This window comes from Octopus sinensis, linkage group LG10, assembly GCF_006345805.1.
Source record: "Octopus sinensis linkage group LG10, ASM634580v1, whole genome shotgun sequence".
In the NCBI taxonomy this organism is placed as follows: Eukaryota; Metazoa; Mollusca; class Cephalopoda; order Octopoda; family Octopodidae; genus Octopus; species Octopus sinensis.
In genome coordinates, this window is record NC_043006.1 from 85,259,064 (window position 1) to 85,281,272 (window position 22,209).

Consider the following 22,209-nt stretch of genomic DNA (forward strand, 5'->3'; position numbering starts at 1 on the left):
TCCAGCATGGCCACAGTCCAATGCCTGAAACAAGTAAACAGTAAAATATTTAGATGTTAATTAGACAAAAATAGGTATTATTTCTCAAAAGATTTGCAGAATAGGATTAAAATGGTGTCGCTGATACAAGAGTTGTAGTGTTGTGTTTAGTGACGCTACCTGCCTAATGATTTTACCATTACAAGACTGTAATTTCAATTCCCAGACCAGGCAACACATTATGTTCTTCAGTGAAACACTTCATTTTGCATCACTCCAGTCCACTCAGCTGATAATGAGTACCAAACGATGCTTGCTCTATTTAGTTTTTACAAGACATATTGTATATTGATAGAATATAGGGGATAATTCTTCAGCAAATGGATTTAGTTTTAATAATACTTCTGTGATTGAATTTAGTTCTAATACTTCCGTGATTGGATTTATATTCAATAATCCTTCTGTCAATGGATTTATATCCAACGACTGAAATGATTTTATGATAAACTTCTTATTACAATTCATTGGATTTGAATAACAGACTTTGACAGATCTTGGTTAAGAAATAGATATAAAACTCCAGTAGATTGTTAAGAGTGTATATTTGTGTACACTTACTGACACTCTACTAGTTATGTAATATAAGTATTTTCTATATATATATATATATGAAGACATGTGGCCTAGTGGTTAAGGTGTTGCATTCATGATCGTGAAATTGTGGTTTCAATTCCTAGACCAGGTGATGCATTGTGTTCTTGAGCAAAACGCTTCATCTCATGTTGCTTTGTGATCACTTCAACACCTAACATGTGGTACACCGCATGTTCAGACATCAATTTGATGGAGGGAGTAAGTTAATGTCCAGCACATGCATTTGACCACTATAAACAAATCATTTGTGCAGATCATTCAGCAAAGGCTGAACACTCGTCATCTTCGACAGGATAGTCTGTCATAGATATAAATGCATATACATACTTTATTGCATTCCTGGTCAATCAGTTGGTTAACCAATTAAAATTAAAAATGCATTTGAATAAGAATATTCTTTGTGGTATTTGTTCTGTACCGAGTTGTCATTTTCACCATCAGAAATTCAATGACGCAAATGATTAACCATTTGAAAACCTGCAACTAACAATAATAATAATAATATCGTTCTTCATCAAATATGCTATACACACACACACATACAGATATATATATATATAGTGCACCTTACGACAATTTTTTGTTTTTTATCATTAACTTAATACCTGCATCATGCAATTTGGTGCCAAGTTTTGGCCTCATCAAGACTTCATAACTCATTAAAAGATTAACCTCAGCACCACCATAATAAACACCACGCTACCATTTAACATATCCATATATATCACTGCAAACCAAAGAATTTTTTTCTTCCTCTAGCAATCATTTCTTTTGTTCCATCAATCATTTCCTAAATTTATTTCAGCAAATATTTTTCTTTTTTTCTGCTAAGAGTATCTCACGTGGATCTTCATCAAAAGCACGATACTCCTAGTAATTGCATGGAGGTTTTTACCATTTCTTCTTTTCACGTTGATATGTCTGTCACTTGCAAAGGAAACTTTACTTTCGGTAGATATTGCATGTACTACTACAACTACACTGATTTATTTTTATATCAAATCTGCTTTAGATTGTATTAACATTTCAGAAAATCAATCCATTATCTGCTATTTCCGCAAATGGATCTTGTGATTTAAAATTTTCTTTCCCTTTTTTTTTTTTTCATATATTTAATTTCATTTGTAAAACATTCCAATCAAATTGTATGTTTGGTTGACTTAAAAAATGTTGATATTGTGCATTTGTTGTTCTCAGCCATAAAATGCTAGTTGTAACAAAAATCAGAACAAAGACAATGGGGGTAATAATTAAAACCATTTTTTTTTTTAAAGCTTGCCCTTAATACATATATAATCCCTTTTACCAATGCAAATAGTTTATATTATATTATATTATATTATACGCCCTTTGTTATTGACCCTACTGATGTTTCTACAATAAAGACAAAACTACTTTTATGAGCTGCAATGAGAATCATCATAATCATCACCATTTAACACCTGTTTCCATGCTGGCATGGATTGGACAGTTTTGACAGGAACTGACAAGCTGGAGAGCTGAACTAGGCTCAAATTATCTGTTTTAGTATGGTTTCTACTGCTGGATGCCCTTCTTAATGCCAACCACTTTACAGAACATACTGGGTTCTTTGTGCGAATATTCTGTGAAAATAAAGACAGAGAAAAAATATATATATGTGAGGCAGCTGATTAGCAGAGTTATTAGAGCATTGGATAGAATGCTTTGCAGTATTTGTTCTGGCTTTCTATATAGTCTGAGTTCAAATTTCAGCTAGGTCAACTTTGTTTCACCCTTCTGGGGTCAATAAATAAACTACCATCCACAATGCCATTACAGCTTTCTCTCTCCAGTTGTAACATTCAAGATATTCAACTAGGTCGAGGGTGGGCAGACAAAAGAGTGTCTGCATCTGTTCACAACTGCATGGGTAACTAAATTAATGAAAGTCCGATATATAATACAAAGCCATCCTTGAATGCAGTTGAGGGCCAGGTTATATGGCCCTTTCTCTTATACTCTAACCTCTCATCCCTTAGCATAAATCAACCTACCTCTTTACTGTAGCCCTGCTGAGTGGAAGGGGATCTTAGGCTTGCAAGTTGCATGTTAACGTCACTAATTGCTCATGTTATGAGAAAACACCCAGTACAGTCTAAAGTGATAAATCCATTAGGAGAGGCATGCAGCCATAGAAACCATGCAAAGCAGACGCTGGTGCTTGATGTAGTCCTTAGACTTCTTGGGTCCTGGCAAACCGCCCAACTCATGCCAGCATGTGCAGTGGATGTTAAACGATGATGAGATGATATATATGTTTATATATCTCAAAGAAATTACTAGTGCTGGTCCCACGATAAAAGCACTCAATACACTCTTGTAAAGTGTTAAGAATTATGTGAAGCATTACAAACCATGTCCGAGTGAAACATCTATAAAGACATGGTTCTCTGATCCATCTAGAAGACCAGTAACTTCAAGTAGGGACTGAGACCAAGATGACCCATCCAACACATGCAAACAAGGAAAGAGATTATGAAATGGTGACGGCAAAGAAATCACCTTTTTTTTTTTCTATCGTTCTAGTACACAGTAAATTTTACAATTGTTAAGTCACAAAGCCTAAGAACATTTCCTTTCAAATAGAGTGAAATTGATTTGGGAATCCATATCAAGCATTTTTTTTTTTTTTTTTACATGTGTGGGTCAGGTTGAAGGTCTTTGCTTAGTATTTTAAACTTCTATCAGTTTAATTTAGGCTTATAGAATTTCACTGTAAAAGTAACCATTAATTATAATTCATGAATGTAAGTAAATTTATCAACTCTCACTTTAGTAATGTCCAGAATCCTTTAAATTCTTTATATCTTCCATACTTAAGGGGCAGGAAATAAAATGTGTGATCTCCATTTAAATAAAGATAAAGTCACCCATTTCGTTTGGTATAAATAAAAAGTAGTAGAGGGAGGTAACTCCTTGATCAAAATACGTGTTTAAATTTAATTTCTTCAAGATCCATTACTCTGAAAAAAATCATTTATTTTGGACTATTAAATATCTATATACTTCTTGCACCAACAAATTTTATATATATATATACACACACATATATACACGTGTGTGTGTGTGCATATATATATATTATATTCTAAATTCAATGATAAATTCTCAGTCCATCATTTATTTTTGTTAATATACCAAAATTACTTAATTACATGTTATCTACTAAAAAAAGAATATAACTTTAGCAATTTTTTTAACATATATATATTTTTTTTAAATTCTATATAAAGTAAAAGAAATGCTGAGAGTTAATTATTGATTTGGGTGCTTGGGTTATTCTTATTTATAATGCATGCAGTCACTTCTACATTGCATGAACCTCAGGGCCTACAGGGAAGAGTTTGTGCAATTTGAGGGTTTCTTTGTTCTTCTCTTACATTTGAATTTTTGTTGTTGTTTGTTTCTATTAACTTTCATATAATGATTGCTTTATATGTTGTAAGGAATGTTTATTTGTGCTTCATGTTTCTGCATTGTGTGTATATATTCGAATAAAATAAAACTAATGTTTTTGGAGGTGAGAAGTTATTACACAGAGCAAATTTGATGTTTAGTAAAATGGAAATGCAAACCCATTATATCACCAAAAGCATGGATCAATTTATTTCTGTATGTAGTTAGTTAATTTAGTTAATTAGCAGGTAATTAAGGTAGATAACCTTGGTGAATTAAAAATTTTTTTTTAAGAAGCTTTTTGTGGGCTTTCAAGAATTTTTATTTTATTTTATAAATTAGAAAATGAAAGATGCAAAATTAATGTAGTATATTTGCATGACTTCTACTTAAAGCTTGTTAATCATTATATTTGCTGTTTCTGATAAAAGTTGTTGTTGTTGTTTACTTTTATATATTAAATTCTATTTCCATTTTATCAAAATAGTTTCAATGACGTTAATGGGGGAAGTTTAAAATGTTGTTCGTATGTCTTTAAGAAAGCTGAATTTTAATATTGCATGTACATTTTTGTGTTGAGGAATGGTTAATGTTTTACACTTGATCAATATTCTACCTGTGATTCTTAACCTTTTGCCTGTCCAAAGAGTTTTCATAACTTTGTTCCTAAACATCCATGCTTGTTTTAAGACTTTTAATCAATCCTCATTTCATTCAGTCTGAGTAATATAAATTTGTCCTTTCTGGTGGTTGAAAAAGAAAAAATTGGGAGTCTGTATCCAACAGTAATATATGGATGACAGGGAAATATCTCCTATGTACCAAGTATGATACACAGGACAGGCGAAGGGTTCAGAAAGATTGAGAACTATACTTGATAATCCTGTTAATGTTGGGGATTTTACAAGAGAATGTCAATTGGATTATATCAAATGGTGAACAGCTTGCTCTTTGATAATTGATCAAAAGTCTTGATACCATTCTATTTGGTATTTCTGGAATATTGTACATTAATCACTATTAAGATAGATTTCCAATTAAATATGAGAATTGTGAAGAACTTACACATTGCTTCAGTTGCTACAAACCTTGTAATCTATATTTCATTGCTCTGAAAATACTGGGTCTTTCTTGCTGCCATGCAAAATGGCACCAATATAAGATTTAGCAATTGAAAAAAGTAGCAAGATGTTGAGATTGTCTGGTAAACTCTGTTGTATTTACTGACCCTTATGAAGAATAAAACCCTTCTAATATGAATTTAACCCCTTCATTAGCATATTTCTGCTGAAATAAATATACTTTTTTCTTCTCCTTCAGCTAATTTTTAAAATAACCAAGTATATGTAGAATAACATTGTAATTATTATACTGGTGTTTGAAACATAAATGAACAAAATTTTGATGGGAGAAAGTTTTTATTTAGATCACTTTATGGCAGTGAAATCGTAGCATAGAACCAAGAGTAGTCTCAAACAGGTTGATATCAAGAGGGTTAAATCAAGGACTTTATTATTAGTCACCTTGCCAACTGCTACACAACTTAATTGTAAAACTGTGAAGCTTGTTTGTCAACCAGATGGTGTGGCAAGCAAAATTTTATGGTTTGTGTAGGAGATAAAATTCTGTGGGTGTAGCAATGAAATTTCAGCTTGTGTCCTTGTAGTCTGTAGTCCCAAATAAATGCATAAATAAATATATATTTGTTACCCTATCTCTGTCCACTATGAGGTTTATTTTCACAATTTGAATTAATTATTAAAACATTTTTGCTTAAATAAAAATTACCTAATGTAGTTTCAATCGTTTTTGAATTTTGCAGAACAAGATCTTTAAATATCGTTCAAATAATACTCTCTAATTATGTTTTAACTGATTATTATTGCACTATTGAGATTTGGGGTGTTGTTTGTTTTATGTAGCATGTATTGAGGTTTTTATTAACATACAATAAAATGGCAGCCACTGGTATGTAGCTTGTTACACTACACACACACACACACACACACACACACACACACACACACACACACACACACACATATATATATATATAAATATATTATTGTTTTCAGAAATTCTATTTTATATATGTGTTTGTTTGTTTGTTTTTATATATATATATATATATATATATATATATATATATATAATATTTATAGTATATGTGTGTGTACATTACACAAATGCATGCACACACATATATATATAAATAATGCACTGCTGTCGCTGTGTTCTGATCTTGTAATATCTAAATATCTGTTTGGTCAGGCCCAGCAAAACAGTCTTGAATTAGCCATTAAAGAACTAGAAGCTACCACTGCTGCTCTAACGTCCCATTACGAAGAACCGACAACTAATGCTGTCACAACAACAAGCCGTACATCTCTGCAATGTTCTAGTGGATATGGAACAATGAATTCTACCCCAGCAGGTTCTGAGGATACTATAGCATCTGGAGGTAAGAGCCTAATCACCTGGTGCCTAAAACATGTCTTGTTCTTCTAATTTACTTTTGCATCTTTTGAAAAAGTTGGCATTTATTTAATGCTTCCATATTTTATATACACACGTTACTCACTTTCAATGTGTGAGTGTGTTCTGTTCTGTTTTTCCATCTTGTTCTGTTACGACTAATGCTTTAAATCTCAGCCAAACAATAGTTTCAATGTTCATGATTGGCTCAAATGGATTTTACTTCAAAATATCAACTGTGAATATCTGAAAATATCCAAAGGGAGCGTTTATTACAGTGGTGTGTGTGTGTGAGGGTTATTTTTAAAACCAGATGTAGGAGAAAGTATAAAAACTAGGGGAAGCACTGCCAGGTTGTCATGGGTACATTTTGTTTTGGATTTCCTGCCTTCTATGGTCAGAATGTAACACTGATAAAAATGGAAAGAAAAAGAAAAACAAAGCTTTACTAAAAAGATAATGGCAGAATTGTTGGCACACCGGGCAAAGTGCTTAGCGACATTTATCTGTTTTTACATTCCGAGTTCAAATTTCACTGAGGTTGACTTTGCTTTTCATCCTTTCAGAGTCAATGAAACAAGTACCGGTTTTATGTACTGGGGTCAATGAAATCAACTAGTCCCCTCTCCAAGAAATTTCAGGCCTTGTGCCTAGTAGAAAGGATTATTATTATTATAACATCAGGCAAAATGCTTTGCAACATTTCTTCTGGTTCTTAACATTCTGAGTTTAGATGCCTGCAAGGTGTACTTTTTTCATCCTTTCGGGGTTCATAAAATGAAGTACCAGTCAAGTATTTGGATCAATATAATTAACTTCCTGCTTCTCAAAATTGCTGGCCTTGTGCTAAAATTGGAAAGATTTTCTTTTTATAAGCTTTCTTGTTTACCTGTATTAGTCCCTCCCTTTGATGAGAACTCATGAACTCAATGGTGGCAAAGTGGTAGAGAGAGAGAGGCAGTAGAGCATCAGTCAGAATCCTTTGTGGTATTGTAGTATTTGTTCCAACTTGCTACCGTTTGAGCTCATCCTGCTGAGGCCAACTTCACCTTTCATCCTTATGAAGTCAATTAAAAAAATACCAATCCAAGGTGATAGATTAGAGGAACTGTATGGGTGCTTTGTGGTATTTATTCCAGCTCTTTGTGTTCTGAGTTCAAATCCTCCCATGGCCTACTCAGGTGATAGGCTTAACCTGGTATCCTGGTTAGCCCCACTACTTGGCATTTTGGCTACCTTTAGTGAAGTTCACTCTGTTGGAAGCATTTAGGCCAGGTTTCCAATTTGAGATGGGGAATTGCAGACTAATTTGTAATTTTTATCCAGTCCACACTGTAAAGTGGTTGGTGTTTGGAAGGGCATCCAACTGTAAAAACCTTGCCAAGACTGACCTCACCTGTGCTGGTGCCATGTAAAAAGCACTCCGTCCACTCTGCTGGGTGGTTGGTATTAGGAAGGACATCTAGCTGTAAAAATCTTGCCAAAACAGACACAGAAGTCTGGTGCAGGCTCCTGCTTGGCCTGCTCCTGTCAAACCATCCCACCCATGCCAGCATGGAAGACGGACGTTAAACGATGATGATGACACAAATACTGTAATATTTTAGCAAGACTTCAGCCTCACCAACTCACCAGTCAAATATTATTTTCCTAGAAAATGCTACAATTTCAGTTTGTCATTTAGTTTAAACAATTGTGAGATCAAAGTGCTAACAGATTTGGAGATGAATTTTTTTTAAATCCATTTTACTTGTTATCTAACCTTTTTAGGTTATTTTTATGTGGGGACAAAAATCATAGTTGATTTGTTGAAGCTAACTCCATTTTCAAACACCAAACCAAACTACTAACTAAAAAAAAAACACTTGAGCAGCTGCTTCAGCAGTTCCATGTAGTTTCTTAAGTCCCTCCCTCATTAAATTTCATACCATAATTAACCTTTTAGATACAACTAATTAGTGTTTGAGCCAAGTAGGCAAAAAATAAAAACTAATATTTTAAATTGAATTTTTTTTTTTTTTTAAAGTAAACATGGCAATCAGAATCACACCTTTCTCACAACAAATTTCACATCAAATTTAATCCTTTAGATACGTTAATTAGCATTTGAGTGTGTCACCCAGGGGAGCAAGTAAGCAGGCCAAATTATTGAAAATTAATATTTTAAATTCTCTTCTTTGGTTGTGTAGTTAAGAAGTTTGCTTTGCAACCATGTGGTTTTAGGTTCAGTCCTACTGCATGGCACCTTGAGCAAGTGTCTTCTACTATTCTACTATAGCCCCAAGCCGACCAATGCCTTGTGTGTGAATTTGGTAGATGGAAACTGTGTGGAAGCTCATCATGTATATATATGTGTGTGTGTATCTTTGTGTTTGTCCCTCATACACACGCACACACTGTTTGGAAACTGATGTTGATTTGTTTACATCCCTATGACTTAGCAGTTCAGCATAAGAGACTGATAGAATAAGTACTTGACTTAAAAATAAGTACTGGTATCAATTTGTTCGACTAAACACTTCAAGACGGTGACCTTGCATTGCTACAGTCCAATGACTTAAACAAGTAAAAGATAACAGATGTACATAGATAAGCATACAAACACTTGGATGACCAAATGAGAGAAAAAGCACTCAATACATGTAGAATTTATTAATTTGAAGCTGATCATTCGTCATTCCATCAATACTTAAGTTGCTCACATGAAACTCTGAGTTGTGAGGAGCAGATCAGCAGCTGTGAACAAGAGTATATATTTTGTCTTCAAAATCAAAATCAAATTTGATGACTGGTGCTAGCGGGGTGCAAAGAGCACCATACGAGTGTGATCATTGACAGAGTGGCTAACCAGCTTCTGTGCCAGTGGCACCTAAAAGGCACCATTCAAGTGTGATCGTTACCATCTTCACCTTACTGGCACTTGTGCCCATGCTAGTAGGGTGCTAAGAGCACCATCCGAGCGTGATCGTTGCCAGAGCAGCCAACTGGCTTCCATGCCGGTAGTACATAAAAGGCACCATTCGAGCATGATAGTTACCAGTATCGCCTTACTGGCACCTGTGCTGGTGACATGTGTAAAAAGATTCAAGCAAGGTCGTTACCAGTACCACCTGACTGGCCCCCGTGCCGGTGGCACATAAAAGCACCCACTACACTCTCAGAGTGGTTGGCATTAGGAAAGGCATCCAGCTGTAGAAACTCTGCCAGATCAAAATTGAAGCCTGGTGCAGCTATCAGGTTCGCCAAACCTCTGTCAAAATCGTCCAACCCATGCTAGCATGGAAAGCAGACGTTAAACGATGATGAGGATGATGATGACAGTACTTTAAAAATACAGACTGTTATTTAAGTTTCATGTAAGACTATAGAATAAACTCTCAGGCACTTCAAACATGCATGGGTATTCAGTCATTAGATATTTTCTGTTAAATGAACACTCATGTGTTGGAACTGACTGATATAGTTTCAACTAAGGGGTTAACCTGAAACTTAAGTAACATCCTGCATTTCATAAGCACCATACAAAAATATAGTTAATTCTACCATCAGTATTGAAATTGAATTCTCTCTGCTTGACAAACCATATGTGTGCGTATACACACACATGTATGTGTGTACACACTCACAGGTACAACACTGATTTTCCAGAATCTTTGGTTCCTAAGTCTTTCCAGATTACTAATTTTTCTGACTCAGGGGTCAACTTGGCCAACACACTCTAAATTAAATCTGAATATGAAGTTTCTGCTCATAAATTAGTGCAGATTATAAGTGGTTCCAGACCACCAGTGTCTGGAAAGTCAGTATGGTGTATATATGTGTGGTGTGTGTGTGTGTGTGTGCATACACATACTTGCTGCTGAGACATATTTATATATATAAAGCTGAATTTGTCTGTGTGTGGCAGGTTTGGTAGCCTTCAACTAACACTATCTCCTCCGAGACCCTGCGGTGCAAGTTGACCAAAATTGAGAGTATGATAGAAAAAGGCTTGTTCTTCATTCCGTAGAAGATAAAATTCAAATCGGGCCATGTTAAGACCAAAAATTATTTACATCAAAAAGGTGCTTTTTTTTCTATGAAAATCCCTATTTTTTATGATTTTTTTGACTGCTGTGTTGCCATTTTTCGGTGTATTTCAACCAGAAAAATGTTCACTTAAAGAGAATAACAAGCTGCATAATGCAAAATTTACTTTTCAAAAATTCCAATTCTAAAGGGTTGAAACAAACCCGAGCAACGCAGCGCAATACTGCTAGTTTAATTATACTTCTGACTTGAATCCAACTGACAGTAATAACCTCTTCCTTGTTGAATATCAAAACACAAATTGGACTTTTAAATAAATAATTTAAAATTTATTTTAAAAAAACTAAATGGGGACAAAATGATTTTTCCTCCCTCTATCCCCATTTCAAGAAGAGAGAACAAATAAAATGTCACCTATACTTATTATCACGGGGTGTAGTATTCCTTTTATTTAGTCTTTCATTTACTTCATTGCATTATTGCTGCCATTTTAACTTTCATCTCTTAGCTTACATTTGTTGTCTCTGTCACAATATTTTGTGTATATTATCCATACAGATTCAGTATCACTGACAGCTCAGGTTGCTAACGGTAAGATTTTCACTTGCTTCCAAAACATCATCTAACTTTTCATTATTTCCTTAGCTCATTTTCATACCATAAAATCCTTTTTCTATTTTTTCAATATAATATCCAAACTTTAGATTTTTTTCTACCTCTTTTTTCTTCTCGTACTTTCTGGCATTGAACAGCTTATAATATTAACCTATTTTTCTTTCTTTTTTTTTTTACATCGCAGAAAATGCATGCTTTGTTTTTTCAAAAATAATTTTTTTGAATATTAATAATAATTATAATTGTTACCTTTTTTTTTTCTAGCTTGCACGTCTATTTTAACCTCGCTTGGTTTAACTTTTGCTGCTGCTGCTCTGTTGCATGGCTATGTTGTCTCAGACTATTCAGTTGCTGCAATATTGCTTGGGTTCTGTGATTTCTTTCTCATTGCCCTTCATTGAAATATTTACATTCGTTTACTGCAACAAATCAAAGCTAACTAATGATTGATCTCAGTTCTAGTCATCAAACTGTATGGAGGAGCAGACATATTATTACCTTTGTCCTTTTCTCTTTATCAAACCATGGAAGTTGCCTATACTTTATCCTTTGTTATCATCATCATCACCACCATCATCAGAAATAGAAACGAAAATATAAGTTTCAGAAGTTAGTATTGATGGCTCCTCTAGTGTCAGATCTACCGATGTGTTTGAAACTATTGTGCCTGATTTTATTTTCTGGATGTACCTGTTGATTTTTCTCCTCTGAGGTATTCTCCATACCAGTTATACTCCTGTGCAATCTCTATAAACTTTCAAGTTATCATACTGTCATTTGCTCATGCTGTCTGTCTATGTCTATCGCACATGCTAAACCATGTTATTTCAAATATGGTTTCTAACAAAAGCATCTTCTTTGGGGTATTTTATACAATATCATTGAAGTGGCTGTGTGGTAAGTAGCTTGCTTACAAACCACATGGTTCTGGGTTCAGTCCCACTGTGTGGCACCTTGGGCAAGTGTCTTCTACTATAACCTCAGGCCAACCAAAGCCTTGTGAGTGGATTTGGTAGACGGAAACTGAAAGAAGCCTGTCGTATATATGTATATATATATGTATGTGTGTGTTTGTGTGTCTGTTTTTGTCACCCCCAACATCGCTTGACAACCGATGCTGGTGTGTTTACGTCCCCATAACTTAGCAGTTCGGCAAAAGAGACTGATAGAATAAGTACTAGGCTTACAAAGAGTAAGTCCTGGGGTTGATTTGCTCGACTAAAGGCGGTGCTCTAGCATGGCCACAGTCAAATGACTGAAACAAGTAAGAGTAAGAGTATCCTTTAACACGGTATATCATCTTTACAGGCTAGACATTGATTTGAACTTGCTTGTCTAATTGAAAGTCAATTACTAATGAATTCTTCTTCAATGCATTTATAATAAATAGTTTTACGATAAAACATTGGGTTTGAGGCTCATCAACACACATCAAAAACTATCAATGAAATAGATTATTTTAGTGAACTTTTCTAGTTTATGAATTTCTTAAAAATGAAATCTTGGCAACAATATTTAATGTGCAAGATGTTTTCATATCAGTACTATTATTAACATAGTTTTCTCAACAACATCTTTCTAACTCAGAGTTTATAATACATATATATATAGACATACACAAACACATTATGTATATACGTGTGTGTGTGTGTGTGTGTGTGTGTATATGTGTATGTGTCTATGTATATATATATATATATATATGTGTGTGTGTGTGTATGTATATATGTATGTATATATATGTGTGTTGTATATATATATATACATATACACATACATAATATATTATCATCACAAACAGTTTATACTATATTTTCATGGACAAACTTTTGCAACTACTCTTTCGCTATTTCTTTCCATGGTTATGCCTGTTGTTAATCAAAATTATCCAAGACCAATCCAAACCTTTTCCTGATTAGTTTGCATTAATCCTTATTCTTGTGGTCATGTTTTTATTCTAGGTTTCCACTGTCCATTCTGATCACATATCTGTACTAGCAGAGCTAGTTTTGCTAGAACTTAATTCTCCCATCCACATTTTGTCTGAAAATATCAATTCCCACACAGTGTATACCAAAATCATTTTATCCATCTTCCTCACAATCGTATAATTTCGTATATATTTCTTTCTTCCAACATTAATCATCCAGTTTTTTGGGGTTTTTTTTTTTAACTCATTTAGAGATCAATCATTAAAATGGCATCCAATGAAACATACCAGGAATATTCGGTATTACCAAAATCAAATCAAAGAATCTTTTTTTTTTTCTCTCAGTTTAGATCTAGGAAGTATGTCAGCTGTTAGCGTGACTGTATTTCATTTTACAGTAATGCTCTTATGTTTTATAATGGTCTCTTGTCTCTAAATGCTGGCATCTGAAGTGATATACAACAGAAAGCCATCCACTTGATTACTGGAGGCAAAAAAAAAAAAAAAGAAATTGGTTCCCTGATTCATCATCATACAACACCTCTTTTCTGCGTCTTCCAGGACACATTTCGTTCTTCAGAACTTGGCTTCATTCCTCTCTTCAACTCAGAATGAACTCACCTGTTGCACTATCACCTGCTTCTATCTTTCTTTCTGTCTTTACTCTGTTTCTTCCACTAATAGTTCTATACAGTCCTTCATTTCAAAGACTTATTCAATAGAATCCTCTTCTCTACAATCTGTTTTCACAACACTTTAACCTCCAGCTTTACAAGCTTTACATTAACTGCAGCAATTGATTTCTTTCTTCAACTGAGAGAATTGGTTCTAATCCAAGAGAATTTGAGCCATGCTTTTTTTTTTTATTTCTTTCTTGGAAGAGGGAAATATGAAAAATTCAGGTGAGACTTTCAAGTCTATGTTGGATTATATATAAAATAAACCTAATTTCATTTCTCACTATCTCAGATTATTTGATGGCATTCATTGTCTACACTAATTAAATACTAAATTTTCAACATCCAACAAACTTTGATTTATTATTTTATTCAATGTAAACACATACTGACCCTAATCCTAATGAATGAGTTAATCAGTTTATATGTTCATTTATTTTTCTTACTTTATCTTTGACACTAAGTATCTTAACCATGTTCAAATTTATTTACTATGAAGAATTTAACTTGTAAAATCCTGTTTAAAATTTTTAAAGTCAAAAAATGCTCCTGTTCTGTAATGATTCCAGTACAGAACAGAAATAAATGATAGAGGAGGAGATTAGATTGTTCCGTTTTATTAGAATGTTCCTTGTTTCTTTCAAAATGAATGTAAACAAAGTTAGTACATTTATTTTGATATGCATTTCGGAACTGGCTGACCAATGCAGTTTGTTGCAGTACTGTTCTGAACAGGAAGTTAAAGAGTTAATATAAAAAAAGGTGGGGTCCAACTTGGGAGTAGCATTATATTCAGGTGAAATAGAGAGATAGATAGACAGACAGACAAATCTGAGAAAATGAAGATACCAAAAGGCAAAATATTTAACAATTGATGCATACGCTTCAATACCTGCAGTTATGAGACACTGTATGTACAGCAAAGACATCAAACAGCAGTTGTTAATTTTGTTTGCTCTGCTGTTGTTATGTAATTGTACATACTATTGTTTAAAAGTGATTTGATTTGACCCATTTAATACCATCCTACTTGAGTCTGCTCCTGGTTCCGTGATACAAATTTCCTGTTTTTAAAGTAACCTAAATCAAACCCTTCTATCAAAATTTCGTGTCAGCTGATGTTCTAAATGCCAGTCTTGGCATCTGTTTTAGCTTAGTTTCTTTTTCCATGTTTAACCCCTTTTGTTACCAAATTCCTGTTGAAATACTCTGCCTTCATTTCACACATGGTTCAGTGGTTAAAGCATCGGGCTGGCAATCACGAGGTAGTGAGTTCAATTCCTGGACCGGGCTACGTGTTGTGATCTTGAGCAAGACACTTTATTTCATGTTGCTCCAGTTCACTCTGTTGTAGGAATGAGTTGTGACATCACAGGTGCCAAGCTATATTGGCCTTTATCTTTTCCTTTGGATAACATCAGTGGTGTGGAGAGGGGAGACTGATATACATGGGTGACTGCTAGTCTTCCTTAAACAACCTTGCCCAGACTTGTACCTCAGGGGGTAACTTTCTAAGTGCAATCCCATGGTCATTCATGACCAAAAGAGCCTTTATTTCAATTAATTTCAAAAATAATCAAGAATTTAGTAAAATAACTTGTGATCCTTAAACTGTTTATGTGAAATTTTGAAAGAAGGTTTGGTTTAGATAACTTTAAAGCAGACAGAGATAGGTATCAAAAGGGTTAATGTGTTTCAAAATCTGCAGCAATGTTATATTGGTGTCTTAAAAGATAACTATAGCTGTCTTATAAGTCACATTAAATAAGTAGTTAAAATGCTGCTGGGTATGTTGCATTATATTCAAGATTGCATTGTACGCTAATAAATACAGTTTTATGGCTAATGACTAGTAACACTAGGAAGGGGCTAAATGATACTTTTTCATTAGGACTATGATAAGGCTTCCTCTGACACTGAACAATAGTGTATAGATGCAAATTTGTGCCTTGGTGATTGTGAGAATTGTGTGTTTGTGTACATGTGTTTTTGATGGTATGGTATGAGTCGAGAAGCAGATGAAAGCTTACACAATATAAACTCCCTGGTGTGATTTCTTAACCCTTTCGTTTACAAACCCGGCTCTGTAGTACAAATGTCTTGTTTTCAAAAGTTCTGAATTTAAAATCTTCCACCAAACCTTAGTCACAATGTATGTTCCTAACACTAGCTGAATGATAACTAAGTTATTTTACTAAATTCTTTGTTATATTTTAAAGTAATTGAAAGAAACACAGAGCATCTCAACAGAAATACAGTAACGAAAGGGTTAATGAGAAATGTATTTAAATATAGCTGTACGTGTGTGTCTGTATATGTATGTGCGATATATTTCTTATTGGGTGCATTTTCCACACTCACACACACACACATGATGCTGATGGCTGTCCAGTTGTGACCAAGGAAGACCATCACTGACCATTGACTATACAAAATGCCAGCAGTGCCCATGCATGATGTTAATGCACCTGCAGTCAGCTTCACCTGGGTTTGCATCTGCAACTTCCATGCACACCACAGTGCCCTCTACTTCACTGAGCATGGTATTGTTACTTCAAGGCGGCAAGCTGGCAGAATCGTTAGCACGCCAGCGGGAATGCTTAGCAGTATTTCGGCTGCCGTTACGTTCTGAGTTCAAATTCCGCCGAGGTCGACTTTGCCTTTCATCCTTTCAGGGGCGATAAATTAAGTACCAGTTAAGCACTGGGGGGGGGGGGCGATGTAAGTGACTTAATCCGTTTGTCTGTCCTTGTCTGTCCCCTCTGTGTTTAGCCCCTTGTGGGTAGTAAAGAAATAGGTATTGTTACTTCATCAGTGACTACACAACCTAAATTTTTAGGTCCAATAAGGCTTGCACAGCACTTCACAGGCTCTTTTCACTCTACTGACCATGATCCAGGGATAAGCCAGAGCAAGCTATCCAGTGCCTACAGGGGTTGCAGGTTCAGGAATGTAGGAACACCATGATATCAAGCAAAAGATTGCAGAAATGTTCAATGCCATTCACTGCATATCTGATTTTATATCAGAGTGACCTTCTTCTGGAGACCTGCTTTAATAAAAGCTGAGGGGGTGCCTCCAGCATGCCAAACACCAATCATGCTAGCATGGAAAAGTGAACATTAAAATAATGACGATGATGATAATGATGATGGTTTCTCCCACACTACAATTAAATTTTCAACTTGTCTGTTTGAATAACTTTAGTTTCATTTGACTTTAGTTTGTTTGAAAATATGGTCTTGGATTATAGGTATTATGATGCCTTCCTTTGTTATGTCATAGAATTCTGGTTCCATTGCATCTTTTATTAGATTTTACTTTTATTTATTAGCACAAGCATTAAAGTAAAGGCATGCTCTGATGGTTATTCCCATCAAGACTGTGTACCTACATTCAAACTTTTTTTTTTTACCTTTTTACTAAATATATGTTGATATATGTACACAATCACGCATGTCTTCCCTTGGTTATGATTCTCGTTTTGGGGATAAAGTTTCTTAAAACATTGTAGAAAATTTGAGCAATTAAATAAGATGAATAAGTTGAAGCATGGCTTAGAGGCACAGGCACGGCTGTGTGGTTAAGAAGCTTGCCTTGCATTCACCTAATTTCTGGTTCTCTCCAACACTGCAGCATCTACAGCAGTGGAGGCGCAATGGCCCAGTGGTTTGGGCAGTGGACTTGCGGTCGGAGGGTCGCGGTTTCGAATCCCAAACTGGGCGTTGTGTATGTTTATTGAGCGAAAATACCTAAAGCTCCACGAGGCTCTGGCAGGGGGTGTTGGCGACCCCTGTTGTACTCTTTCGCCCCAACTTTCTCTCACTCTTCCTTCCTGTTTCTTGTCCCCGACTTCCTACGCAACCGCTGAGCCTGGATGTGCATTCATCCATCCGTCGATGCTCTCGGTGTCGGGGGTTGACCTGCTTTCTCTTCTGCTGGCCTTACAAATAGCAAAGGACCACGTTTCGGACTGCAGCAAAGCATCTACAGCAAGTGTCTTTCACTATAGTCCTGGGCAATTGAGCCTTGTGAGTGAGTATGGCAGACAGAAAATTCTGTGGAAGCCTGTTTTATGTATGTGTGTCTTTGTATATGACCACTGCCAACGCTTGACAACCGGTGTTGGTTTGTTTACATCCCACAACTTAGTGGTTAGGCGCAAGGGACTGAGAACCAGACTTAAAAGTTAATACTGGGGTTGATTTCTTTGAGTAAAACCCTCCACAGTGGTGTCCCAACTTGGATTCAGTCCAGTGACTGAAACAAGTAAAGGAAGAAATTTTAATTTCATTTTAATGAATAGCAGTTTAAGTAAATTCAAATATAAAATCCTGATGATGAACATATTTTGCATAAATTATAATATAATTTACATAAATTATAATATGAAATGAAATATTTTGTTTGATGTTTTCTTACTCAACAAAAATTTTACTTAACAGAATGCTGACATGAAAATTGAAGTTGTCTTATGTGACTTGGTTAGACTTCTAGGCATGCTTCTTTTCTTTGATCATTGACAAGACAATTGACGAGTCCTATAACTCATTGGGGGTCGTCAGGGCACTGCAGCCATGTAGCGTATCTAGGGTGAGAAAGCCTGGCGGAGCCCATCCCTCTCCAGGCTTGACCCATTTTTGCCAGCTGAATGGACTGGAGCAATGTGAAGTGAAGTGAAGTGTTTTGCTCAAGAATACAATGCATTGCCCAATCCAGGAATCAAAACTGCAATCTTACAATTGTGAGTTCAATACCCTGACCACTTTCGTCATGGCTTAGAGCAAATGTATTGAAAGAAAGAGAAATTCTAACTTGGGTTTAATTCTTATTGTTATGAAATATAAATGGAATAATTAAATATAATCATTAGAAATTCCCTCATCTCAACAGTGTGATCCATAACAGCATTAAGCCAATATGAAGTAAAAGAAATTACCAATTTCATACATTCTTTCATATTAGATTTGCTCTTTATATTACACAATAGGCCCCTATTCTGGTAGCATGCTCCTCTACCAGGTCCTGTAGCAGAGGGAATTTAACATGGATACAACCAGGATTCACAACCAATACAGTGATTTATCATGCACCTAGCACATCCATTTCAATTGTAATACTTCCATACACACACACACACACACACACACATATATATATAAGGAGGCCCAACCTTCCAAGTTCTTTCACAGAGCTTAGAAAAACTGAAGGATTGCTGTAATAAGTGTGCAGATCTGAGAGGAGAATATGTTGAATAAAATCATAATTAACGGATCCTCCTTTATTTTCTTTTATCCAAAGCCAGGAACTTTTCAGCACCCCCTCATGCATACATATATATTTTTACTTTCTAGAATGGTATAAGAGCTTGACTTGCAGAATTATTATTAGTCATTTTATAAGTCTGTCTGTGCATCGTTATGTGTAGTTTTTGTCTGTTCCAAATTGTAGTCCCTTGATGTCTTCTTAGTCTCTAATTACTTATTAATTAATGAAATGAAAAGCACTGCTGGATGACACTTCAGTTCATTTTCTTTTTGTTTTTTTCAATATACTTGTGCTGTCCAACAGAAAATGGTCTAGCTGTGTTTTATTTAGTACCATATTGATGATACATGTGCTTGGTATAGTACCGTATCGCTGCGTGTGCTTGTTATTTATTAGAGTACCAAAAAAACGTTTAAATGCACTATTATTAAATGTGTACTTTATCTGCTTGCGTACTCAGTTGTATGATGTAAGAACTTAACTTTAGATGGCGCACAAGACAAACATCTGAATGTGTGAATGTGTATGTTGCAGATTTTAATTATCAATCTTTCTGTTTACATAATTAATTATTTCTCTTGTTCAAGATGTCTTCTTTTCCAATTGAAAATTTTCCATGACTCATCCAAGAATTTAAATAAAAAAAAAAAATTTTATCTTTACATATATAAATTGAGAGAAAGTGTCTACTTTCCTTGGATTCCATTTTATCTTTTTATATAGGGAGAGTTTACAAAACTCATATATAGGGAGAGTTTACAAAAAAAAAACAAAAGATGAAGACAGGTGGTGTACAAAACAAACAGATGTATTAGTATAATGCTCAGGAATAGAAAAAGTCTTTTTGCTTCGAGCCTACACTCTTCTACAGAAAGGGACACAGAAAAAACAAGGAGCTATTTTTGATAAGAATTTCTAAAAAAAATTTTAACGGATTCTGTGGAACTATATTTTCAAGTGTTTATATTCATCTTGGAAATTTTGGTTTTAGAATCTCCTAGAAAGGGAGTTTTAGGATCTTTGAGAAAATAATGGATTTAGTCATTATGGTGAATCCAAATTACTTTTTATGAACTATTTTAAACACTTTTTGTTACATTACTGTTGAAATGTACTGCATTTGTTTCAGTAAACTTTGAACAGGGGAATTGTTAGCCTGCTTACCTCGCCAGTGGGGTGAGATCATTTGATGGCTAAAAACAATGCAAAGCACATTGTGATCAGTGATGTATAACAATCACTAATAGTCTGGTTGATCACATGATATCTGACAGTAGCTTACAAAGATTAGCAAGGTGATAGCTCTCCCCCTCCGCTATGTATGAAGGCGATGGATTTGCATATTCTGACACTTTATATGGTATTTACCAATATGACACTTTTTTTTTAAATTGTTAAATGTATTTTTTAAAATGACCCTACATGAAATGAAATCATACAAAGTGGTATCAAAAAGTTCCAGGACTATTTGTTTGATAAAAAAATAACTTATTTACCTAAATTTTAACATCATCTCCTTCAAAATAGTCATCTTGGACAGCAATACATCAGTCTCGGCATTCCTGCCATTTTTGGAATCTGACCTCGAAGTTGTTTTCCATAAAACAGTCAGGGACCTTCTGCGATTTGCTCTAGATCTCAACAATGTCAAAATGGCAACCTTTGAGCAGCGTTTTCATCTTGGGAAAGTGATGGAAGTTCACTGATGCTAAATCTGGTGAATAGGGTGAGTGCGGAAGCAATACGATATTGTTTTTGGCAAGAAACTCATAAGTGAAGAGAGCTTGGTGACAGAGTGCATTGCCATCATGAAGTATCCAATTCTCCACACTCCATAGATTCAGCCACTTCTGCTGAATATCCTCCCCCAAATGCTTCAAAACATCATAGCAGACCTCTCGATTGATGGTCTGACCCTAGGAGACAAATTCTCAATGCACAATACCACATTTCTAGGGGTGATGCTTGTGGCAGGTCTTCCAGGTCGCTCATCATCTTCCAGGGACATTCTTCTGCTTTTGAACCACATATGCCATTCAAAACGTTGCATACGACCCATTGCCTCATTGCCGTAAGCTTGTTGAAGTGACTGAAACAAGTAATGAATAGCAGTAAATTCAAGCATAAAATCCTGAAGATGAACATATTTTGCATAAATTATAATATGAAATGAAATATTTTGTTTGATGTTTTCTTACTCAACAAAATTTTTACTTAACACAAAATTTCATGTTGACTCTTTCTTCCAATTACCTGTCCATGACAAAATCACAGACGACAGCATACATGTGATCACAAAAACACAAATTTCACAACTTGTGAAATAAACACAGTAATATCATTCAGCACACTGCCTCAAGAAGGTCACTGCTAGCTCCCACTGCACATGCAACCATGTACTTCCCTCTGTTGGCACACTACAGAACTAGTCTGGGAAGTTTTTGACACCACATGGATGAGAGACTTAAGCTGGATGAACTTAGGTCCACACGGCACAATGACTGTTACTAATAATAAAATATTGCTTTCAAATTTTGGCACAAAGCCAGCAATTTCAGGAGAGGTGTAGACCAATTAGATTTACCCCACTGCTCAACTGGTACCTATTTTATCAACCCTGAAAGATGAAAGGCAATGAAATGCCACTAAACATTTTGCCTGGTGTGCAAACAAGTCTGCCAGCCCAACACCTTTCTAAATAATAAAACATTGAAAGCAAATCAAAATATCAGTCTGATAGCTCAAACTCAGGAAAACTTGCTCATAGTAGGCCAGTAGTTATGTGTTGAGGTCTCGTTATCTCTCTAGATCTCCCACTATACATAACTTGTACCTGATATACGTCTTGCATGTAAAAAAACATTTGTTTATTATCTCATTGAAAAATTCCAAAGTTCTCTAATTCTTCACATCTACAGTTTTAGGTTCTTTATTTTCATGTTTTTTTTTTATTGGATTAAATCCTAAAATTCTTTGGATTGTTTCTCCTCGGTACTACTACAACTACAATCACATCTGCCCCAGGAACATACATTTTCCAATACTGTCACCTCTGTGTGTGTGTGTGTGTATCTTTCTATGTGCGAGTGTGTGTCAGCATACAGAGTCTAAGGGAGATAATTCAGAGCAGGTCTAGTTATTTTATACGTCTTGACATATATACGC

At 35.1% G+C, this 22,209-nt stretch overlaps 1 protein-coding gene across 33 annotated transcripts in view; it reads left to right on the forward strand.

Moving 5' to 3' along the window:
• Window positions 1-22,209, forward strand: part of LOC115216372 (protein MTSS 1) — a 337,421-nt gene that overhangs the window by 298,154 nt on the left and 17,058 nt on the right. For 30 of the 33 annotated variants that reach the window (XM_036506878.1, XM_036506880.1, XM_036506883.1 and 27 more), the window contains 2 exons: window positions 6,322-6,511; window positions 11,113-11,145. In XM_036506878.1, the coding sequence (XP_036362771.1) occupies window positions 6,322-6,511; window positions 11,113-11,145 (223 nt within the window). The remainder of the gene's footprint in view (window positions 1-6,321; window positions 6,512-11,112; window positions 11,146-22,209) is intronic. The other 3 variants (XM_036506884.1, XM_036506899.1, XM_029785647.2) reach the window with 1 other exon arrangement.